This window comes from Cupressus sempervirens, chromosome 9, assembly GCF_028749045.1.
Source record: "Cupressus sempervirens isolate cs-2001-9-10 chromosome 9, ASM2874904v1, whole genome shotgun sequence".
In the NCBI taxonomy this organism is placed as follows: Eukaryota; Viridiplantae; Streptophyta; class Pinopsida; order Cupressales; family Cupressaceae; genus Cupressus; species Cupressus sempervirens.
The window spans coordinates 514,114,204-514,140,707 of NC_143126.1; the positions used below are offsets into that span (position 1 = coordinate 514,114,204).

General features: G+C 34.5%; 1 protein-coding gene across 2 annotated transcripts in view; it reads right to left on the reverse strand.

Moving 5' to 3' along the window:
- Nucleotides 1-25,359, reverse strand: part of LOC149539614 (calpain-type cysteine protease DEK1-like) — a 217,610-nt gene extending 192,251 nt beyond the window's left edge. For both annotated transcript variants that reach the window (XR_016356273.1, XM_089800843.1), the window contains exons 1-2: nt 24,819-25,359; nt 13,358-13,608 (exon numbers count right to left, since the gene is read on the reverse strand). Coding sequence is in view for 1 of the 2 variants with exons in the window: in XM_089800843.1 (XP_089656969.1) it covers nt 13,358-13,608; nt 24,819-24,988 (421 nt within the window). In the remaining variant the exon portion in view is untranslated. The remainder of the gene's footprint in view (nt 1-13,357; nt 13,609-24,818) is intronic.
- Nucleotides 25,360-26,504: the final 1,145 nt, after the last annotated feature.

A 26,504-nucleotide genomic window follows, 5' to 3' on the forward strand; every position in this document is an offset into this window, starting at 1 on the left:
TATCTGATATAAACTTTGAGTCTTCGATCAATTGTATTTGGATTGTTTTTCAGCCGCTTATATAGTACTGAGGTGTTTGTATGATTTGTTATTGGTGATGTCATGTTATGACATGAATTGGCTTATGTATACTTGATTTTGGGATCAGTCCTGTTAGGATGATCGTATTGGTGGAATCTGTGGTTATGATCAATTTTTTTTAATACTTGTCAGTTGCTTGTTTAAGAACTAATGTATGTTATGTGGTCTTTTGTGATCTTTTGATTTTACTAAGCTTAGGGTAGGTTATCTATATGTCATGTCAAAAAGTGGCTTACAATGGAGGCAGGGGCCCAAAGTGGTTGCCAGGGTAACCCATTGTAAGTTGTTTAATAAGTGAAAACATTACACTAAATGAGAATAAAATGAACCTAATAAGAGTCTTTGTATTTCCTCGTCCATGCCTCAAGTGCTAGTACAAACTAGGATGAGAGTAGAGAGGGCATTTGGTTGCGACCATGCATCGTTAGTATGCCTTGTCAGTACGAAAGGATACTAGTGCCGCATAGAGTCACTAGGGGGTCAGAGTCAAGTTAGACTGCCAGGGTAACTCTACCGTTGATATGTGCAATGACACTTTCCCGCTTGCATAGTAGATTTCCTACGTGTTTGTATTGCCTCTAGGATTAGTTGATATTTGTGTCTCGGTACCCTTTGAGATAGTTTGCTTTCAGGTGATTCCTTGAACCTAGATATTGGTTTTTGACTTTTGAGTTTGTTATCCTATTTGGGACTCGAGACTATCTCCTCAACGTGGTGGGAGTGGGCCATTTAGGTTCCACGAGGTTGGGTGGTAGTGTTTTTTCTTATACCATTGAGATCCGACCATCAGATGTCGCTACTAGATGTGTTTGTGCAGATGTTCCTTTCTATCTGTTCTTGTATTTCTATGATGGATGGTTGTACTATTGTATTGAATTTGATTTCATAAGATCTTACTAGATGATGTAACTCTAGCATTGATTCGTGCGATGACACTTGCCGCTTGCATAGTAGATTTCTTACATGTTTGTGTTGCATCTGGGATTAGTTGATACTTGTGTCTTGGTACCTTTGAGTTAGATTGCTTTCAGGTGATTCTTTGAACCTAGATGTTGGATTTGACTGTTGAGTTTGTTATCTTGTTTGGGACTCAAGACTATCTCCTCAGTGCAATCGGAGTGGACCTTTTTGGGTTCAACGAGGTCGGATGGTAGTGCTTTTTCTTATACCATTGAGATCCAACTATTGGATGTTGTTGCTGGGTGTGTTTGTGCAGATGTTCCTTTCTATCTATTCCTATTTTTATATGATGGATGGTTATGCTTTCATAAATCTTACAAGATGATGTAATCTATTTTATTAATGTATATTCTTATACAATTGAGATCTGACCATCAAATGCCGCTGCTGGATGTGTTTGTGCAGATGTTCCTTTCTATCTATTCTTGTATTTCTATGATGGCATAAGATCTTACTAGATGATGTAACTCTAGCATTGATTCGTGCAATGACACTTGCTGCTTGTGTTGTCCTGCATTTGTCACCACAAAATGTTGGTAACAGCATGAAACTTTTCCAAGTTAGTTTTGCATTTCTCTAAGCTTGAATTTGATATTCAATTGCTTAATGTTGATTGACTAATCTATTTCAATTTGAATATCAAATTGTTTTTCTAAAGGCCTTTGTCAAGTCGTTTTTTTTTTGCTTTCTATCGAGCCATTGCTTGATTTTTGAAGCCTTCACAGTCGTTCTTTTTTTTTTTTTGAGTTTGCATTTGCTTGTTTTTGGTCATTTGGATTTGCTCATGTCATGTCTTTCATTTTCCCCTTCAATTCGGTCTAACCTAGGGGTTGATCGGAGTTGTCAGTCAAGAGCTATGGTCATTTTAGTGCCTCAAAAGTGGACATTTTAAGTTCAACAGCACGAATTAAAAAAATGATGTTATATTTTCATTTTGACATTCACTTTTTAAAAAATATAACATTTTTTCACTTTTTGTTATGTTTTGAAGTTACTTTTCATTTAAATTTATAACTTAAAGTGACTATAGCACGTTTTATGTTATAATTTTAAGTTACTTTTTAATTTTTCACTTAAAGTAACTATAGAACTATATAGTTACTTTTTAAATTTTTTATTTTTAAATCAAATACTTATATAAATGTCAGTTTAACTTAACGTTTATGAATTATATTGATTAATATGATGCATAAATGTTATTTTTGACCCAAATTGTTGACATTTTTATAAAATTAAGTGAAATACATAACTTAAATGCCTCAAAGTGGACTTTTTATGTGCAAATGCATGTAAAAAATAATGAAAAGTGGAAACTTTTCATGTTATTGCATATAAAAACTCACTTTGAGGATATTTTTCATACCATTACATCAAAAGCTTGTAAAAGTGGACATTTTTGATGCAATGACATGAAAAGTTGAGTTTTTGTGCTTGTGCATCAAAAAGGTGAGACATGTTTTTAAAATATGTAAGTGACTCCAAAAAGTGAGATTATATCTCAAGACATATTTTAAAACATGCAATGGACTCTAAAAGGTCCTATTTTGCCTTCAAACCTGTTTTAAAATATGTAATGAACATCAAAATGTCCTATTGTGTGAAGAAAACATGTTCTTGCTCCAAAAACTTCCGATTTTGATCATAACTTTTGATTTTCTCCATGGATTTGGATGAAATCACTTGCATTCAAAACGTTTTGGAGTGGTGATCATTTTGCCCTCATCAAAAATCAGTTTATTGCACCTAAAAACATGTTTGAAACTTCCAATCTAGGGCACGAGTTTGCATAAAACTCCATAAATCTTCAAATTTTGAAAATGTTTTTGCTTGGAGACAAGTTGCTTTGGCCTTATTAGTTGTTTACATTGCATTGTGATACACATTTTCAACTTTAGAAGCTAAAAATGAATTCATTTCAAGTCTTTAATGAATCACGTTTTTGCTAGATGTTGATGTATAGATTAGTTGAAGAGTTATTTATAACTCTTATAATTAGACTTATATTATATATGAGATATTTAATAAACATATATATATATATATATATATATATATAAAATTTATGACATAAGTTCTGATTTCATATCTATTCATATTAATATATATATAAATACTGACTATTACTATGGTGTGTCAATTTATATTAAACTCGATATAATATCGAGTGCTTGTATTTGCGTAGTTTATTGTGTGTCGGGCGCAATTCTTATAATTATGAGTTTAGTTAAAGCCGTGACTTAATAACACTCACGTCTCATGACTTAATAACAGTCACGTCTAATAGACGTGACTCATATATGAGTCACGGCTATTACCCGTGACTTCCTTTATCTGCCCGCATATATAATATGCAATCTCATTTGCTTTAATATATGCAGCGAACACATAACATTAACAAGTCTTCCAGTATATGTATTGCAAATTGCAGATAAGAATAACATTGGATCTTCTCACCTCCATCTCAGTTAAATTTATCATCTTCAGAATTTAATTATATCTTTGCCTTGAGTAAAATAAGATTATAGTCTGATACAACAACATGGTATTAGAGCAAGATTAAAAGAAGTATCTTGATATCAAACAATAAATTTTCTAGATTTTAGAGGCATCAGATATTGTTAATAAAATGGTGAACTGCATGAGACTTTAAGATAGGCTTGAAGGTGATCTAGATTTTGAGGCTGGAAGCTACATCTGAAACTTATACTCAACGAACATGGCTTAAATAAGTTGATTGAAAAATCTAACCAGTCACCTAAAGGAGATAATGAAACAGAAAAATGGGAAAGTGATAACAACAAAGCCATGAAAATTATTGTGGACGGAGTTAAAACTCATTTACTTCCTGTAATCTCAGAATTAGATACTGCACATGAGATGTACAATGCTCTTGAAAATATGTTTGAGATAAACAATATTGTTCGAATCATTACATTAAAAGATAGAATGTCAAATATTAAAATGAATAAAGGAGAGAAAATTTCCTCTTACTTCATGAGAATAACTGATCTTCGAAATCAACTGTCTTCCGTAGGACATATATGTGATGGAAAGGAGTTAACAATTATGGCTCTAAAAGGTCTTCCATCATCATGGGACACCTTTAGACAAGGGGTATGCTCTCGATCTAAGTTACCTAAATTTGAAAGACTAAAAGCTGATTGTATACAAGAAGAGTGCATGCAAGTAGCTCGAGGTCAAAATGTTTCCTCCTGAAAAGAAGAAATACATGCTCTATCTACTCAAGTAAACAAGAAGAAAAGAAAATTCAAAGGAAGGAAAAAGCACACTGACTTCTCCAAAATGCAATGTTATAGGTGTAATAAATTTGGACATCCGGAATCCAGATGTCCTGATAGAGTCAAGACTCAAGCTTCATTTGCAACCACTCAAAACTCCAATGAAAAGTCTGAACATAATGCTTTCTCTTCAGCACTATCCAGTGAAGCATCATCCAAATCAAGCACTTGGGTAATCGATAGTGGAGCCTCTCGACATATCACAGGTTTTAAAGGGTAGTTAGACTCTCTTCAAGAAGACTATGTTGATGAAGTAACCATTGGAGATGATTTAAGCTACCTCGTAATGGGAATAGGAACATGTACCATACATTTAAAACCAGGGAAAAGAGTTGAACTTACTAAGGTACTATATGTACCTGGCATAAAAAGAAACTTGCTTTCTATCTTTGCTCTTGAAGATGAAGGACGCAGAATTACATTTATGGAAAGAAAGGTCTTAGCTTGGCCTAAGAACTCTAACATTAAAAATGCATACAAAATTGGCTCAAGACATGGATGTCTCTATCAAGTTAACTCTGTCGTTCATTCAGCTCTAATTCATGATTCCTTCAAAGAAAATGAAATCTGGCACAGGAGATTAGGTCACCTTCATTTCCGAGGACTATCCTCTATAGGAAAAATGGTAACAGGTATATCTAAACTTAATCCATATCATGAAGGAACTTGTAACGGCTATGCTCTAGGGAAGAATGTCAAAACTACATTTCATAATAGTCAAACCAAATCCAAAGAAATTCCAGAACTTATTCATTCAGACTTATGTGGTCATATGTTAGTTCCATCTCTAGGAGGGTCTCTATACTACATCATATTTGTGGATTATTTCTCTAGGAAGACATGGACCTATTTTCTTAAAAGTAAAGAATCTGAGGAAATCCTTTCTAAATTTAAAGAGTTTAAAGCCATTGTAGAAAACCTTTCTGGAAAGAAAATAAAAATATTAAGAACAGACAATGGTAAGGAGTACATTTCTGATATCTTTATAGACTATTGTAAAACTGTTGGGATCAAGAGGGAGTGTTCAGTTCCTTACAATCCACAACAAAATGGAATAGCTGAGAGGAAAAATAGATCTATAGTTCATTCTGCCAAAGCAATGCTTCATGATCAAAGTCTTGAGACTTTTCTTTGGGGAGAAGCTTTAAATACTACTATTTACCTTCAAAATAGATGTCCCCACTCTTATCTTGAATTTAAAACTCCTGAAGAAGTATTTACCGGGAAGAAACCTGATCTTAAGCACCTAAGAAATTTTGGTTGTCCCGTCTATGTACATATTCCTAAAGAAAAGAGAACCAAATTAGAGCCCTCAAGAAAGAAAGGAATCTTTGTAGGTTATAATGAAACCTCAAAAGCATATCGCATCTATATCCTTGGACAAAGGAATATTGAACTAAGTCGAGATGTAATATTTGACGAAGATTTGGCCTACAAGAGATCTAAAGATGAATCTAATTCAGAAGAAACTCTAGAAGATCAAAATCCTGATAATGAGAGGGAGTCTATAAATGAGGAAGATAAACAAATTGAACCTATGGACATTACTCACACCTCCGAGGAAAGGAAAAGACCTTTATGGGCCAGAAAGCTAATTGAAGAAAATAGTTCCATTCCTTCAGAGTTCATTAGGGAGAGGAAACGTCCTAATATATACTCAAGTAACATTGCACTAATGAGCGAAATTTCAAAATCTGAACCATCTGATGTAAAAGAAGCCATAAAACATCAACACTGGAAAGATGCCATGACAAAAGAATATAACTCTATACTTAAGAACAATGTTTGGGATATTGTTTCGAGACCGAAAAATAAATCAATTGTTTCCTCCAAATGGCTATTCAAAATAAAACATGCTACAGATGGAAGTATTGATAAATACAAAGCTAGATTTGTTGCTAGAGGATTCTCCCAAAAGGAAGGAATAGACCATCATGAAACTTTTGCTCCTGTAGCCAGATATACCTGAGTCAAAACTGTTTTAGCCATTGTTGCATCCAAGGATTGGAAAATTCATCAAATGGATGTAAAAACTGCATTTTTGAATGGTGTTATAGAAGAGGAAGTTTATCTTGAACAACCTGAAAGATTTGAAGTGTACAATAAACAAACTCATGTATTCAAGTTGAAAAAGGCTTTATATGAATTGAAACAAGCTCCCTGAGCTTGGTATGAATGGATAGATCAGCATCTAACCAAACTTAACTTCTCTAAAAACATTGCAGATCCAAATTTATATTACAAAGTAATACAGGGGGATATGTTAATTATGGTTTTATATGTTGATGATCTCTTGATTACAGGAGAAGATCATTTAATTGAAAATGTAAACAAGCTCTCATGTCTGAATTTGAAATGAAAGATCTAGGAATACTACACTACTTCTTAGGACTAGAAGTATGGCAGCATTCTGAAGGGATCTTTCTAAATCAAGGCAAGTACACTTTGGATCTACTTAACAAATTTGGCATGTTGGATAGCAAGGCAATGAAAACTCCTATGGAAACAAATCTCCTGAAACTAAAAGAAGCAACTGAAGATTCTGAAAGTGTTGATCCTACTCTATATCGACAAATAATTGGTTCTTTAATGTATTTGGTGAATACAAGACCTCACATTTGTTATGCTATAAATGTTCTCAATCAGTTTATGTGTAAACCTAAACAAACTCATTTGGTGGCAGCAAGGCACATTCTCAGATATCTTAGTGGTACTATTGGATATGGTCTCAAATACTCTAAAACTGAATTAAATTTGAAAGGATATACAAATTCTGATTGGGCAGGAAATTCAGAGAATCGCAAGAGCACTTCAGGATGTTGTTTCACATTGGGCTCAGCTATGATATCTTGGTTTAGTCGAAAGCAGTCTTCAGTAGCACAGAGTTCTACAGAAGCCGAATACATAGCCGCATCTATGGGAGCAAGAGAAGCTGTATGGTTGAGGAAACTTCTATTTGGATTATTTGGGAAGCCTCTTCCACCTACTACTATTTATTGTGACAACCAGAGCTGCATCAAGCTATCTCTTAATCCTGTGTTTCATAACAGGTCTAAACATATCGAGATACCTTACCACTATGTTCGAGACATGGTTGAGAAGGATGTAATCAAGCTGGAATATATTAGTACAAAGGATCAAATTGCAGACATTCTTACCAAACCACTTGCTAAGACGAAGGTGGAACTTTTCCGTAAAGAACTTGGTATGATTGTAAAATCTGAGGACATGTCTCAGAGAAATTGATTATTGTACATTATTTTATATCTATATATATATATATATATATATATATATATATAGATATATATATATATATATCTATATATATATATATATATATATATCTATATATATATATATATATATATATATATATATATATATATATATATATATAACTTGTGTTAAATTCTTAAGAAGTGACGACTTCAAAAGGTTTTTCACTTGTATCAGGAGAAGTTGTTGTAATGTGACGTCCTTACAATAACTTGTAGCATGATTCATTTTTGTGAAAGTGTTTCATGTAAGGGCTTTATCTTGTAAATCAAACAACTAGGCGGTTGATATCATTAATTTGATTATTTACAAGTTGTTTGTATAGATATATTTCCGGTACTTGGTGTATATCATGCCCTGATATTTTGATAGGCCATTACCACATTGAGCATTTGGTCATCATCATTAAGTTGATGTTTCTGATAGGCCATTGCTTTTGAGAGACTGGTGAATATCATGAAAGTGATATTCTCGTAGACCAAACTCTCACGTGTTACAATGTTTATATTTGACATTGGATAAAAGAAGTCTTCTGATCAAAGACTTCTTATACCTGTATACCCTACTAATCTAAGAGGGAGTGTTGATGTATAGATTAGTTGAAGAGTTATTTATAACTCTTATAATTAGACTTATGTTATATTATATATGAGATATTTAATAAACATATACATATATATATATATATATTTATTTATTTATTTATTTACTTATTTATTTATTTATTTATTTATTTATTTATTTATTCTAAATATAAATTATGACATAAGTTCTGATTTCATATATATTCATATTAATATATATATAAATACTGACTATTACTATGGTGTGTCAATTTATATTAAACTCGATATAATATCGAGTGCTTGTATTTGCGTAGTTTATTGTGTGTCGGGCGCAATTCTTATAATTATGAGTTTAGTTAAAGCCGTGACTTAATAACACTCACGTCTAATAGACGTGACTCATATATGAGTCACGGCTATTACCCGTGACTTCCTTTATCTGCCCGCATATATAATATGCGATCTCATTTGCTTTAATATATGCAGCGAACACATAACATTAACAAGTCTTCCAGTATATGTATTGCAAATTGCAGATAAGAATAACATTGGATCTTCTCACCTCCATCTCAGTTAAATTTATCATCTTCAGAATTTAATTATATCTTTGCCTTGAGTAAAATAAGATTATAGTCTGATACAACAACACTGGAAATGCCCAGAAAATTGAGGTTTTAATCCACTTTAATGTGTTTTAAAGTAACTTTTTTGCATTTAGATCCATGTATATCCATTTGGGGAAGTCGTTTTTGCATTCACAAAAATGAATCAAAAACATGCATTTTTTGGCCATGTTTTTGCAAAAACGGCCCAGATTTTTGCATTAAAAAGTCATGTTTTTGTTCAAAAAACTCAAAAAAATGCATTTCCAGCCCATACCTTCGATCAAGAGAGATTGTTTTTGAGTTTTAAATGCATGATATTGTCTTTGGAGACCATTTATTTGTCACTTTCATGTCAAATTCGACCATTGAATGTCCATTACATGCAAGTGCGGAAAAAGTCAAAAGATTGTTTGAAAATCCGGATTTAAGGGAGAATTGGTCTTAAGTCTATAAAACTTGCTATTTTGGCTCTTTCTCCTTCATTTTTGGCACTTAATCTTCATGCAAGTGGACTCTTTCTTTCTTGCTATATTTAATTTGAGCTTATCTTGCTATTTCCATGCATATTTTTGCTTGATGATTGCCATTTGTTCCTATATGTGCCATGAAAAGTGCATTTTGCCTTTAAAAATGATGAAAACTCTCATTTTCACACTTTTGGAATTTCCCCAAACTCCAAATTCGAAATTACATGTTGAAGTGCATTGCATCTTGACATGTTTGAGTCTTTTGCCAAAGGCATGTGGTTGTTTTTGTGTTTTGCTTGTTTGCATTTCGGTTTTTTCTCCATTTGGAAGAAATTGCAAGTTCTTTCCCAAGAACTTGAGCACATTTCACTTCACTCCACTTTCCATTTCCATGTCACAACACTTCATCTCTCACTCAACAAAATGTGATTACATGTTTTTCATCCCATTCACCATCCGCATATACATGTAATCCCATTTTCCACTTCCATTTTTACCCATCTCACTTTTCGCTTCCATTCGCACGACAGGATTACATAAAATGTCTTACGTGTAATTGCATCTAAAAGGCCAATTTTGATTATAAGTCACTTTTTGAAAAGTCAAAAAAATGTCATGTGCATGTTTTCCCATGTAATTTGACCTTACTTTTCCTCAAAGGCATCTATAAAATTCATTTTCACCTCTCCATATGCATTTGCACCTTCATAACCAAATACATGTTTCTACATCTTTCCATGCTTTCCATCTTAGCCTTCATCCGCATATACACGTAAAGTTTATCTTTCACTCGCACTTGCATCTCATTTCACCCTTCACCTTCTGTTACATGTTGCATTTACATGTAATCCATTTTCCGTGCAATGACATCTTGAAAGCCCAAGTCACATTTTGGAAATCAGCAATCTCCATTTGCACACATTCCCATGCGTCAAGCACTTTATAGGCAAAAAAAAAGTTAAAGATGCTAATGGAAAGTTATTCTAAGTTTACATCTGGACATCGTCAAAGGTTTTCAAAGTGTCAGAGAATCCAAAATGTGCCAATCTACAAAGGAGAATTCACGACAACTTGAACGAGAAAAGTTGGATCACATTAAGTTTCCACATGACAACAGACAATTCATCAAAGTCAGAGGTTACAAAAAGATGCAAAATTGTGGTTATCAAGATGAATGCAACAGTACAAAGTACAAGAACTCCCAATCTTGTTATCATCCGGGATAGCATCGCTAAGTACAAGGCCTTTCAGGACAATCCTTAGGGTTGTTTCAATTCTCTTCTGTCTTTTTTCTTCTTCTTTCACGTTTATAGTTGAAAATGATGCATTACATGAAGATGTGTAATTACATGCAATGCAAGTTACACGTATGTAAAAGGATGTAATGCGAGTTGCATGTGCAGTTGCATGTAACCCTTTATTTTCTATAGTTAGACTAGGTCAAAGTTGGTTGAGTTGCTCCCACTTTTTCTCAACTCCTGTGCCTATATAAAGGAGTGCCCCCCCATTGTAAAAATCATCTTTTGTTGTATGCAAGAAAGCTCTGCCACATTTGTGCAAGCATAACTTTGATTGTGTAGTATGAATTTCAGAAAAAAGTGAATAAAAGAAGCAATTGGATTCGAAGCTTTGACTAGAAGCAATTGTGATAGAACAAATTAGAAGCTGACTATAATTTGTGCCTATTGTCTTGATTCATGTTATTCTTGTGTGTTCAATAAAAGAGCATAGAGAGTTAAGAAACAATTGAAGCCCAAGCTTTGACCAGAAACAATTGTGAAAATCCATAGCTAGAAGCTTTGTCTGTAGCTTGTATTTTTGTCTTAATTCACAAAATAGTTAGATTGTTCTTACTTTTAGGAGTCTTTGTGCCCTAATTGTAAAACTTTTACCATATAGAAGTACGAACGGACTTAGAGCCAAACCGGTACGTTTTTAGCTAGCCTTTGAGTTAGTGAAGATTTATCAATATCACTGTTTCCAGCTCTTGATAGAAGTGTAGTTAGAGATTTACCTTGCCCATTATTCGTTCTACGAGTAAATGGATCCTTTTTTGAAAGTTAAGAAGAAAGGATATTAGTAACACTCTATTTATAAATCTCTCAACTTCTTGCTTACCTTGAGTTGATCCAACGAATGGTGAGAAGGGGGAGCCTTCCCTTTAAGGTAGGAGAGACTCTGTCTCACATGTTGTGCCTAGTCATCCTATTTTGCGACTGGATTTTTACCCAAAACCATCGGTTGCAAAATATCCACCTAACAGCTTGCATAGCAGATTTCCTACATGTTTGTGTTGCCTCTGGGATTAGTTGATACTTGTGTCTTGGTACCTTTGAGTTAGATTGCTTTTAGGTGATTCCTTGAACCTAGATGTTGGATTTCACTATTGAGTTTGTTATCATGTTTGAGACTTGAGATTATCTCCTCAGCACGGTGGGAGTGGGCCTTTTTGAGTTCAACGAGGTCGGATGGTAGTGTTTTTTCTTATACCATTGAGATCCGACCATTGGATGTTGTTGCTTGGTGTGTTTGTGCAGATGTTCCTCTCTATCTATTCTTGTTTTTATATGATAGATGGTTATACTTAGTGTATTGTATTTGCTTTCATAAATCTTACAAGATGATGTAATCTATTTTATTAATGTATATTCTTTTAGCCTTTCATACCCTGTGACATGCACAGTGGATGATTGTGTATTCCGAATTTATTGTCAAGTGGCATTTGGAACAAATGTATATTATTTAAATGGACTTACACTTGTAATTATTATTTCATATGGATGTGTTATTTATTTGAATTAGCATGAATTAAATTTAAATGTGACTCAACGTCATGGGACCCTTAAGAGTCGTAACCTGTTTATGTGTTGTTGATGTATGAGTGTATGTTAATTGCTTCCACTATTCTATTACTGTTGTTGTATCTTTATCTTTTAAAAAAAAAAATTAACAAACTTAGTAAAACTTTAGGTTAACTTCTTTTGGGTCACATGGTGGGGCATTACAGTAAGTGAGTGATCAGTCTGAAAATAATAAAATCAGAAAATTCAGATTTTTGGGTGGAAATCAGAATTTTTTTTAAAGGTCCTATTTGGTATTATTACGTTGCATTAATAGGAACTGGGAACAACAGATTGCATGTAAGTTGACTAAACCTCTCCCAGTAAACAGTAATAATGTTGCTGTATTTTAGGCTATGGAGGCTCTCGTTATTCATTTGAACAAATGCAGAGAACTTGGCCTGAGGAACATGGTGGCTGAAGGAGATTCGGCATTAGTGATCAATGCTCTTAGAAGAGGCCACATTTCTAACTGGAAACTTCAAGGCTTACCCAATAGGACTCTACAGATATCTTAGGATTTTGAGATATTCTATACCGATCATGTTTTTAGGGAAGCCAATGGCTAGGCTGATTCCTTGGCTAATAGCATGGACAATGGAGCCGATTTCTATCTTTTAAATAAGAGTATTTTTGTGCGAGAGTAGCTTTCATCAGTTGTGCATAGGTTTTATGACTAAGCCTATCTTGGTTTCATTGTTTTTTTATTAAAATGGTGTTGGCTGAGCTTCTGCAGGTAAGTTGTCCCATATTGCCAGCATGGTGAAGGCGTGGGCTTCTCCCAATTGATCATTTAGTGGAAATGACAAATTTAGCCTCTGTCAAACTCTACCCTTGCAATGATCAATGGATCTTTTAGGGGTTCTATAGCATGTTGCTTGGTAGCTTCACTTGTGTAAGTCATTCTTAACAAATAATAAAGAATTTAAGTCTACTGGATGTCGGGGCTGTGCAGTTTTCTTGGCTTTGTATCAAGTGGTTCTGTGAAGGCACAATAAGCATATGGAAAAAGACTGCCAGGCGCAAAATGAATTTTGTTCATCTGGGATTTTGCCTAGATTTGTAAAGCTTGACTTTCAAATTAATGAAAACTCTTTATTTATGAATCAAAAAAAAAAAATTCTTACACATGTAACCACTTTAAAATGTCTCCCTCAATTATTTCTACGATTCCCAAGTTAACAATATTTAAAACTCTAGCATAAAAACCATGAACTCAATTTAATTGGAGAACCATACAAATGAACTGAATATACATACGCGAACTCTGCCACTGAGTTCTCCACCAAAGCATTACTGCATAGAATGCCAACAGAAGAGCTGTTCCGGCAATAATTACTGCCAACCCGATTATACCACGATCCAGAATTGCAATGAGCCAGCTTCCCCATACAATTACAACCAGCATTGGTGAAATTACAATAGCCCAGGCTGCCAGTGATAACAATCGCAAGATTGCACATAACTGGGGACCATGAAGAAATGTTGGCCACTTTCTAGCAAAAACCCAGCTGCAAATAGACCAAGAAAAACCCTAACTAGTATCATTATCAATGGCTATTCAGGCAAAACCATAGTAGTTGGTGCTTCCATTACATGTGCTAATATATAAAATTCAAGCATAAATAAGTGACTGAAAAAAAATTAAGGAAATCTTAGTTTGTCATATTCAACTAGACAAGCAATTCAGGTCACCGACAGATATGCATCCACATATCCAGAGTATCAGCCCTACTTCAACCAAGCAAGAATAACAGTAGTTAAGCTAAAAACTGCTCAATTCATTCACAATTATCTATGTTGAAACTTTCATCCTAGATTTGTTCCAAAAGAAGATTTTTGTAACAACATTTGATTTAAATAAGTCCAACCAATTAATCTCTCATCGCCCCATGATCAGATAATTTGCACACACATTTTCCATAATTCAAAGTTTTTTTAGTTTTTTACTTCCTCATATTTTTACTGAATCAGACTCAATAACAAATAAAGGCTTTATAACCTTCGGTGTTAGAATGCCCACAATGTCTGCAAGTGAAACAAATTGATCGCATGTGGTAAGGTTTGCTCCAGAAATAATCTAAATGCCCATCAAATCAGTTTTCATATGGTTTGTCAAATATTCCTCAAGGGTCAAACCAATATGCAATAACTTCAGTCCAGAATAACATCCCAGATATTATGGACAACACATCATGAGGTTCAATTGACAGAAACTAGTTTGTAGCTAAAAATCAATAGGAAGTTATCACTTCCATGTGCAGTATGCACTCCACAAGGTAGGTAAAGTACAAGACATGAGCGAAAACAATGAATCAACAAATGCTAATATTCAATAATGATAACTGAGCAGATTTCTGATGATTTTAATTGTCATGTAAAGTTGATGTCATGATTTATCAGATAAACATTAATAAAAATTTTGCTAGAATGATAGAACATGTGAGATTGAGTTGTACCATGAATTTAAAGCATAGAAGACACAATATATCATTTGATACAGGTACATCTGGTTGAATGCACCATTATACACAAGTTTTTCTTCACCAACTCTAAAGCAGTATGTTTGTAAAATTTTATATTGAACATGTAACATTCTAGGATTTTCAATAGGAAAGACGGTGGTTGTGTATAATTCCAGAATTGAGAATTATTTAAAATTTGGCACTTCCATATTAGCACTAGAAATCTTAAAAACTACCCAATAGTGGAATGTTGCGATGGTTAAGTTGGTGTGTTATTCTTATTGCCATCAAGGTTCAAATCCCATTGGGGATGAGGTCCCTTGTTTGTGACCTCACCGGTTCATAGCTCTGGGTTGAGTTTACCTCTCTTTTACAAAAAAAACTGAAAACTAAGATAAACTATGGAATGAACTAAAAGTTTCATAACTATCATTCAATGGATTCTTTTAGTTAAATACTCCGTACAAAACAAACTCTTACATACTTTAGAAGAGATTTTCAGATGAATTTTGGGGTTTATAGCTGCTATCATAGAATTTCAATTTATTGTGTGCAAGAGAGTGAAATCCATGAAAACATCACGAGGAATAACCATGAGCCTTTAACATGATACAATCCAATTAGGCAGTAGATGATGCATTGGATAAATGCACTATAAAATCCCAACTTAGCTATTTAAATTTATGTCATTAGTTGAAGAAGAAGAAGATATTATTATGATAATAGATAGTTTCTATTATCTCTGTTTAGTATCTAATGGTTATCTATTGTAATCTTCTGTACATATTAGAATGTTTCTAATATTTAGTTATCTTTTCTAGAATAAAATGGTTTTACTCTTTACGATTGTTTCTTAAGGAAACATTTTCCAATCTCTTGTAAAAATTGATCTCTTGATCACTGTTAATAACAAGCAAATATTTTTGAATTACTTCTATAATATGGTATTAGAGCCAATACTCTAAATTTTTTCGAAAATAATTATAATTTCTTGGTTGAAATTATCTGCCTTTTATTTTCAAAATTATTTTCATGCATATATGCTTCCAACTCTCTCTATAATCTGCCTAGGGTTTCCGTTCTGAGATCTGAATCCACCGACTTCTTTTTCGGTTCTGCAACCCATTTATGTCCACATGCATAATTTTTTTTGCACATTTCTACCATTTTTTGTGGTTTTTTTGCAGCATGGCCGTTTTTGTTCAAAACCCTAATTTTCGGGTTAGGAAAAAAATTATGATTCTAGATTCTTGGTGAGTTTTTCAAGAGCTCAACTCAGTTGTTGTCAGATTTTTTTAGTTGCCTCGATTTTTGTGCCTCAATTTTCGAGCCAGCCAATCTAGAAACCGACATATTCTTTGTGTTTTTCAAGCTCTCTTCTGGGTCACACTTCAAATTTTCTAGGTCTCTACTTTTTGAGAGTTGCATGTACTTGCATGTTTGTTGCATGTACTTGCATTTTGTTTGCATGTGTTGCTTTACCATGCAAAGTCTCGTGTTTTGCCTTCCTTGAAAATTTTGGTGGGTTTTCATAATTTTTCCCTCAAAAAAATATATATCTGATGGGTTTCCATATTTTTTTCCCTAAAAAAAAATTCTTGTGGGTCTCTATAGATTTTCCCTTTAAAATTTATGATTCTGTAATTCGCACAAAGTAGATTCCTTTGTGGGTTTGTAATTTTTTCCTCAAAAATTATTTTTGGGTTTTACCATTTTTCCTATAAAAAACGAAGCTTTGTATTATCAGGTTTTGATTGTTTTTTCACCTCAAAAATCATGTTAGGTTTTGATTGTTTTTTCACCTCAAAAATCATGTTGGGTTTTAATTGAGTTTTTACCTCAAAAATCATGTTGAATTTTGATTGATTTTTCACCTCAAAAATACGGCTTTTTGCAGTTTGTTTTGTAGCATTATGCTCATCTGCAAAGTTTTGGGGCATTATCCAAAGTACAATCAGCAATATTCTCAGCAGACATCCTCTGCTCCAAATTTAAAAGGCTACTGGAAGAAAAACATTCAATGCAACTATTGCCGCAAGTTTGGGCACATGAAGGTTGAATGTCGGAAGAGCTTAGCTGTCCTATCTTAGCAATCCGTTTCGCAGCCCACAGCGAATAGTGCAAAGCCCCTTAAGTAGACAAAATCTGTCTTTTACGCTTTTTGACAGCTTCGTACTCTAGATAGATTAACCATTAAGGGGGGGTATCACGATAATAGATATTACCGTAAGCAGGAGGATGGATTGTGAAGCAGGAGGATGGAGTGTAGGTTGGAGGATGAACTGTGAAGCAACAAGACGGAGCAATCTCAGCAGGACGGATTGCAAGTAGCAGGATGAAGTGTAAGCAACAGGACGGACTTCAAGCAGCAAGACAGATCAAGCAACAAGACAAATCAAGTGGAAGAAAGGACCAAGTAGTAGGACAAACTTCAAGTAGCAAAACAGGCCAAGCAGCAAGACGGACCAAGCAGCAGGGCAGACTTCAAGCAGCGAAACAGACCAAGCAGCAAGGTGAACTCCAAGCAATAAGAGGGACTACAAGTAGAAGGACAAAGAGGGAGATACGAAGTTGAAGTCGTACAGTAGTGAAAGGGTGATAGTATAGTCTTGTTGGCGTACAGCAATGATGGAGTACAGTGTGATGGAGGATGTACAACTGGGGGGGGAGCTAGATCATACAGAGTCGTAGTCATATGGGAAACATAAGTGCGAAGAGGTGTCTGTATGGCAGGAGTGAGTGGTGGTATAGACTATAATAGTACAAGAGAGATGAGCAAGAGGCGTGTGGATATGAAGAGAACTAGAATGACATTACCAAATTTGATTAATGTTTTTGCCACAAACACAAATATCAATAATTACCTTTGAATTGCCAAGTGAACACTAAATACGCACAGAACTTTGAACAAAGATTAAACTTACAAATAATGATGGTGCTCCGACTTGCCAGATCCAAGCAAAGTAATACATAGACGGAATGGGTGAGGGTTGAATCCCAATGAAATCGGAATAGTCAAGTATGGAAGGTCTTCCACTTTCGAATGGAGAACAATACTTAACTCCAATAGGAATTCGCAGTACAAATAATCCAAATCGCATACCTAAAACAACTAAGCCGACAAACCTATATACCCCATCGGAGGAAAACTCCCAAGGGAGATACAACTTGCCAACACATGACACGACAAACACCTACACTAGAAAATTGAAGATGGGCCCGAGATATACAAAAATCAATCAAGGCCTCAAATAAAGTTATTAATTTATTTTATTTAATGACAGGGATATTACAATGAACTACGTAGAGCTTGCTTCTTTTCGAAAATAGACTTCTGATCCAGGTACCATCAAATCAAGGTAAAATAGAAAGATGTGGAGAAGACAACCTTTAGATGCCATTATGGGCACTACAAGTTCGTAGTGATGCCTTTTGGGTTGACTAATTCACTAGCAACCCTTCACTCTTGCATGAACCGGATTTTTGTCAAGCAGCTCTATAAGTTAGTTTGATTTTATTAATGACATTTTGATATATGGTAAGACATAAGAAGAGCACTTGAAACATTTAGAAAAAGTGCTTAGTATTTTGGAGAATGAATCTTTGTTTGCTAAGGAATCTAAGTGTGAATTTGGTTTAACGAAACTATCGTAACTTAGTCACATCATTAGTGTGAAGGGAGTTAGTGTTGATACTGAAAAAATTAAGGCAACATGGATTGGTTTACCCCTACCAATTTATCACAGCTGAAAGGTTTATTTGGTTTGTGTGGATTTTATAGAAGGTTTGTTAAAAGCTTTTCACAGGTAGCTGCTCCATTAACTGATTTGGCCAAAAAGGGAGCCTTTGCATGGTCCAATGAGGCACAAAAATGTTTTGATCAGTTCAAGAATCTAGTGAGTTCATCTTTTGTGTTAGCAATACCTGATTTCACTAAGCCATTTAAGCTAGAATGCGATGCATTGGGTGAAGGGATAGGTGTTGTTCTAACACAAAATAAACATCCTATTGCTTTTGAAAGTAGAAAGTTGAGCGGAGCTGAAAAGAATTATTCAATCTATGACAAAGAGATGCTAGCAATAATGCATGCTCTTGCCAATTTCAAACAATATTTAGTTGAAAGTAAATTCACTGTTAAAATTGAGCACAATTGTCTCAAATACTTCCTAAACTAGCAAGATTTAAGTGAGAGACAGAAAAAGTGGTTGAGTAAATTGCACGCATATGACTTTGACATTGTCTATGTGAAGGTGAAAAGAAATGTGGTGGCTGATGCCTTGTCAAGGAGACCATACTTATGTGCTTTTGTGAAAGTAACTGCTGATTGGAAGACAATCATTATAGCTGAATACGCAAAGGATGCTTGGGGTTCAAGCCTCCTTGAAGGTAAAGCTCATGATGACAAGTATAAGGTGCAAAATGAGTTGATACTTTATAAGAATAGAATTTTCTTAGTACCTAATTCCAAGTTCAAACCAGAGGTTTTGAAATCATTTCATAATGCTCCTATGGTTTGTCATCCAAGTTTTATAAAACATACAAGCAAATTAGAGAAAGATTCAGTTGGAAAGGGTTGAAGCTTGAAGTTCAGAAGTTCGTACAAGAATGTCCAACATGCCAACAAAACAAATATGAAAACACGTACTCAGCTGGTTTGTTACAGCCCTTGCCCATACCAAATCAAAAGATGGGAGAGTATTTCAATGGATTTCATAACAGGGCTACCCGTTGTCCAAACATTGCATCTATGTTGCAGTTGATAGATTGACTAAATTTGCACATTTCTTTGTCATTTCAGCCACATACACGGCAGTACAAGTAGCAGATCTGTTTTTTAAAGAAATTTTCAGACTTCATGGGCTGCCCCAGACCATAATTACTGACAGGGATAGAAAGTTTATTAGTTTTTTTTGCAAGAATTATTCAAGTTGTGTAACCGAGCTCATTCCTAGCACTAGTTATCATCCACAAACCAATGGTCAAACTGAAATTGGTAACAAATGGTTGGATGGTTACTTGAGGAATTTTGGTTTAGGACAGCAGAAAGTGTGGGTGAAGTGATTGCACATGAGCAAGTATGTGCCCATCAAAATGTCACCATACATGGCTCTCTATGGTTACAAGCCACCAAACATTTTGGATCTGGTTCTAACGGATAGTAAAGTGCCCAAAGTTGCTTGCAGCAAAGTAAAGACACAATGAACTCACCGAAGGAGAATATTCCACAGGCCTAGAACCAGAAGAAGCAATATGCTGACCAGCACAGGGTGGAGAGGAATTTCAAAGTGAATGACTTGGTTCTATGGACCTTATAGAGTAGTGGGGCAGTTTAAAGAAGTAGCTTACGAGTTGCAACTCCCTACACAATGTTTTTCATGTTTCCCGGCTCAAGAGGGCATTGGGGCATAATGTAAATCCATCGGCAGTATTACCACCTCTCAATGAGGAAGGTATGTTAATCCTAATAACAGAGGCCATCATTGATACAAGAGAAAAATCACTCAGGAAGTGTGTAATCAAGGAGTATCTTGTAAAGTGGGAAGACTTACCTATAGAAGATGGAACGTGGGAAACAAAGCAAATCTTGATGCATCCAAAACTGAATTTTCTTGAGGGCAAACAATTTTGGAGAGGGCGGACTATAATGTCCCCCATTCACCCCTGAAATTTTGAGACTAATTTATCAAATGCTTATTCCCTTTGGCATTTAATTAATTAATATTTTAAAATGCAAATATATTTCGGATGGCTAAAGGAAACATTATAGGGAATTATATTTGCACTTGGATTCTACAAAGGGACTAGATGACAAATCGGAGGCTTACATGGAAGGTGAGTATACAAGAAATCAGTTACGTTACACAGGAGAGGAGGTTTAATTGAAGAAAGATTACCCAAAACGAGGAAAGAAGAAAGAAATTAGAAGTCAGGTTTAAACTTAATGTTGGTCAGTCTACTATGAGTGACAGCATCTCACCAGAAGAATTAACAGTCTTTGGAATTGGAAGACATACCCAGGGCTGCTAGTGAAGACATTTCAGGATACCATTTTTAAAGGGAATAATAGTAGCAGTTAGCAGGGGAATCCACAGTGATTGGAGGAGGTAGGAAAGCCAATGTTTTGCCAGAAGGCAGGACGCATAGGAAATAACTTTGCGAGTGTTCAAGTATTTTCTATTTAGAGTAATGGAGGCTAAAATAGCAGCGAATGCGTCAAGCAAGGGGAAAGTCATTGATTGCGCATGTGAGTGCATGAAAAAGACACCGGTTCCATTTTACATCCTCTTTACAAGGTGGAACAGTAGATGTGTCGCACCAATTAGCATGAACATGGTAGGAAGACTTTTAGAAAAATAGTGTGAGGATTGAGCATTGAGCAAAGTCACGACAGGACTGCCATGAGACCAAGGGCACATATAGATGTTACCAGATGTTGAAAGCATTCCACACATTGGGTGAAATCGCAGGAGCTGAATGATGTGATAGAAGATGGAAGTCGATGTTCTGAGGAGGCAAGTAGTAAGGAGTCGAAGGGTAGATTGGTAGCCATCTATTTCAAACACTCTTATAAAGAAACAGATTGCAAACGAAGGAGTGCTCAAGACTAGGCTCAACCGGGTGAGGAGGAGACGGAACAAAGGACTCATGTTGCCATTATTTTTTGGACTGATGATTAGCTGACTTGCAAGTGCAGTGATGTTGCTCCAATCCTTTAGGTGGGTGTTGAACTGCATGACTCTACTGCTATTTTTATAGAACTTGACAGACTTTCCCTTAAATCTTATTTTTGGTGTTGGAAGTGTTTTTTCTGATTGCTCTATGTCTATGAAAATCCTAAGTGAATACAATCTGGTGTTCTTTTTACTTGTTCTTGAAGTTTCATTTATCACTATGCTTGCTTGATTTCAAATTGAATTTGAAGAAGTATATTTCGTTAAACCAGCAGTACAAGGGGGTAGGCCATTACAGGTCATTACAAAAGGTCACAACCTTTGACAATTATCATCCTTTGAAATAGCAAAACCCTTTCTAATTTCTGCCATTTTTGCCTTTTGAAGGATTGACGCTTCCTTATTCTCTTCCCATTCCTTCCCGTCAATGAACTCTTTCTTATTAACATGCTACATTCCTTCTTCTAAATCTCCTTTCTAAGGGACTCTTCTCCCTTTTATATCTCATGTTTGAGGGAATCGCAACTCTTGATTTCCTGCCTTTTGACCATTCAATGAACTTAATTAAATTTAAATATTTATATGTTATTTTTATCTTTCGTATATAAATAGTATTATTGTTTGTTATTAAATCCTATTTCAACTAAAAGACATTAAATGAAGCCAAATGAACTAAAAAATATGAAGGTCATAATATATCAAGATTATATTTAGACCCTTAAGTAATACCTAATATATAGTTGATACTTAGAATAGTATCACCGTCTACTCCAATAAAAGACGTTACATGAAGCCAAATGAACTAAAAAATATGTTCATAATATATCGAGATTATATTTAGCTCCTTAAGCAATAACTAATATATAGTTGATACTTAGAATACTATCACCGTCTACTAAACCTATCCACCATATTTGCATAAAAACAAAAGATAACATGTTTAAAAGGCAAATAAATGCTTATAAATGAAACAAACACATGTAAAGAAGCGGCTTATTTTTCTAAGTAACTTTTGTGAAACATGTAGTCGATAAATAACATCCTTCATGCAAACCATGAACATGCAATATACGTAGGAGTGGCTCCTTAAATATAAATATAGGGCTCTCTTGGCTAAGTTTGAAGAAATGCAGCAGAAAATGGAGAGTATGGGTGGTGCCCAGGGTTATCATTCGTTATGGACCGTGGAAGAAAAGAAGTTAGTTTTGGTCTCTGTAGAGGTGGAGAGTAGTGCTAGAAGGAGCCTGGAAAAGAAACTTTCAAACTGGATGCTCTGACTGCTACGGTGGAGAAAACTAAGGCTACCCTGACGAAGATTATGGATCACAGTCTGAAGATTGTGAAGTCTTCAGCTAAAAAAATGAGGATGTTGGTTTCCAGGCTAGAGAGTGGCCATATACAAAAGAACACCATTATTGTGGATGTTGAGAAGAATGTTGCAGCCCAGGAAATTTCATGTCCAGGCAAATGCACAAGAACCGGCAAAAAGAAGATGGCAGGCTCTTTCTTGCCTCCTGATATTGAGAATCTCGAGAAGAAGAAGTGGCCAGCACTCTGAGAAATTTGGCCTAAGTTTTTGTGTTCTTTTGGTGCTCTAAAATAGTTTATTGTTTTTGTTCTTGGGTTGGGTGTGTTGGCTATTTGTCTTATTTGGATGGCCTTTTGGTCTTGTCAGCATATTTTGTTGGTTTGTGCTTAATGCTCTATCTTGGTAATCTCTTGCTGTAAATGGTTTTGGAGTCCCTTCAAAACCTGCTTTTGCCTAAATCAAAAACTTCCTTGAGATTTTTAACATTGCTAAGCATATTCTTCTTCAGTAAGCATACTAGCAATGCTTTTATAGAAACAAAATAATATAAGAGGTTCAAAACAAAGAACACATTGAAGCAACAAAAAAATGTAAAACATGATGACAAGTTTTTTTAAGTAAATATGCTGAAGCATGCGTTGAAAAATCACATCATTTATTAAAAATGTAAGTATCCAATGTTGAACATATGTTAAAAATTTGTCTCCTCAAGCTTGTGAAGGAGCAGATATGAAGTTATATTGTCTAAAAACATGAGCAGATAAGGCAATGGGCTAACTGTGCATTTAAAATGATTTCCTTTCCACACTGAATGTGAAATCGAGAGAATGTAGTCCAAACTGACCCACTCGAGAAATTAAATACCTTCTTCCTACAGCCTAGAAAATTAAAAAAAACATGATCTTTCTCTTGAAGGTATGTTGACCATTTTCCATTCATCAACAATTTATGTAAGATTTTAGCAAAATAACACTGTTATACTTTGAGATCTGATAACCCCCTGGACCCTAACACTCTACACTTACACATAAGCTCTCTATGGTCATGTCTTCTTACTCGAACATGTTTATAAACAAGTCAGTGTGTGATGCTGCCAGTTGCTACCATATTCTACAAAGCTGCGCCCACAGAGATACAATCAAGCTTATGTTTCCTGTTTGTAAGAATGGACCATTTTCAGGAAGAAGCTATGCAAGAACTTCAAATGTTCCCAGCAGTCGTAGGGTTCTTCTCTTACAAGTACCTTCCAATTAAATAATTTGAGTTTTATATATATATATGTCTTTTTTCCTTCAGAAAACCACTGACGCTTAATAGTTATTGCAACACTCTGTCGGATGTCTCAATCAATCCCGGATTTCTATCCTAAAAATTCCAATCGTCTCTGTTATGTATGCCATGTCCTCCAGAGCAAAATTTTTAATGTCATTTTATCATTTTTACCATTACCCACATGCTGCTCAAAATTTTCAGGTCCTTTTCATATACAGTCATCGTGTCAATAAGAAGATATGGGGTGTGTTTCTACAAAAAGCCATGTTGCACAGAATTTCAGTAGGCGCATAAAACTTTGTGAACAAGACTGGTAGACTGCCAACACTTACTTTAGAATAGCAAATTAATGCGTCCAGCACTATTAATGGTATTATCCCGTGTGCAGCTTTACAAAGCATCAACTTACTGTAACAAGCAGATAGCATTCAGTTTGACCTACATGACTCAGTTGCAACAAACAAAATGCTGTTGATATTACACGGAAAGAATATTACAAGTAAAATCGACTTAAAAAAACATAGGATAGGGACAAGAGAGCAATGTAGTAGCAATCTAGTAGACAGCGTGATAAAACTCAAAACAACCAAAAGACATTAATGCGTCCAGCACTATTAATGGTATTATCCCCAGTAAAGCAACATCTAAAAGCATTTTGATTAACGTTTGAAAGTGATTTCAGTACTCCCCAATGTGCAACTTTGCAAAGCATCAACTTACTGTAACAAGCAGAGGGAATTCAGTTTGACCTACATGACTCAGTTGCAACAAACAAAATGATGTTCATATTGCATGGAAAGAATATTACAAATAAAATCGATTTAAAAAACATTGGATAGTGACAAGAGAGCAATCCAGTAGCAATCTAGTAGAAAGCGTAGTAAAACCAAAAACAACCAAAAGACAAAGAAAGTGTTGTAAATAAGAAACCCGTGAGAGAAATGCTGCATGTTACGAAAATCGCGTTGCTAAAAACAAGCTCCAATGAAGCTGCGATATATGACCTGTATATTCTCCAGGGCCGCCAATTGACACGCCAAAGAATGATAAAGCTAAGGGCACCCAGTAGCGCAAAGAGCGTGGCGCAAATTGCAGGGACGACTACCAGATCTCCTTCCATTTCCATCTCTTTCTCCTTCAATTCCCCTGCTCTATTACCTTGGCAGCAATGCATTCCCCTCTTTCCCCATCCCTACTATAACCCCAAACTCGACATGCACGCATTATAAATATGTCAGCCACTATCAATAATACCATCTTCGTCCAACCTCACAACCCATGGTCCGTGGAGATAATATGTGTGTGACCCTCCTACTCTCCAAAAGAGGGCTTTGCCTGGGTGAAAAATATATTTGTGCTTAACAGAGAAGCAGATACAACGCAACACAAGATCAATGCCTCTCTTCTAACAACACGTCCTTATTTAACTCTGCGCAGAATTGAGTAAGAATAGTGATGGCCGTAGGTAGAGATCTTTCTCGAGTTGAACTCCGTTCTAAATTTTTCGAGCCCATGAATTTTCTTCCCATTATATAAAACAACGGTGTTTGTGAAGATGTTCAGCGCGCTATTTAAACTCGTTTTCGAAAGTTTAAAACAAGTGACGCGTAGCGTCATGGTGCCATATAGGCTTATGCGATTAGGTGATATGCCGAGTAAAGAATAGACGATAGACATTTATCTCTTCAGTGCTATACTATGATTTTATTATTAAAAGCAAACTTAAACAAGAGCTGTGTTATAGCAAGAGTTCAGCCTAATAGTAAAAAAATTAATATTGTTTGAATAGATTGAACAAACATTGGCATAAGTAAATGATTCTAAATAATTAGTAGAAGAAAATTAAAATAAAGTAATATAAACTAATAATTATTAAAGAGTAAATCAAATAAATTAATTTTATAAGTTTTAAAATAAAATTTAATTTTTTTATAATATAAGAACATAGAATAATGAAATAGAAAATTAGAGAAAATTAGAGGAAAGTGTTGTTTGAACATATATTTTTTATTTTAAATCAATAGGTACAATATTATTTTAAATCAATTGACTTAAATAATTTCATTTATATGATGACTTCAAATTTTCTTCATAATTTATGAATTTATTCTAGCGTATTTACTATCAATCTATTTAAATAATATGTATTTCATTACTATCTACTAAAATAAAAAATTACTCAAACCTTTTTTTCAATATAAACATTAAATGTGTAAATATTGTGGTGCTTATCTCTAAATGCAATTCTATTATTGACCCTAACCTAACGTAATAGTAAATCTAATCTTAATTGAATTCTCATACTAAACTCTAACTTTACTTGTAAAACTAATTTGAATACTAAACTTAAATCTCATTTTAAAATTATAATAATGAAGGAGATTAGGGATTATATATATATATTTCAAAAAAATTATTATATAAAATAAAGTATATAATAAAATTTAATAACATTTATAAAATTTAATTAACTTCTATAATAAATTTTATAATTTAATACTTAGTCCTTTTCTTTCTCCATACTACTAGTTATATATATTATATAGCATATAATATATAAAGAGAAAGTTTAGAGATATGGAGACTTAAATTTACTTTAAAAAAAAAACTTTTAGTTGATTAGACAATTTTTTTGTAATTTTCAGAATGAAAAATTAATTAAACCCCTAGCAAAAATAGGGTCAACCAAT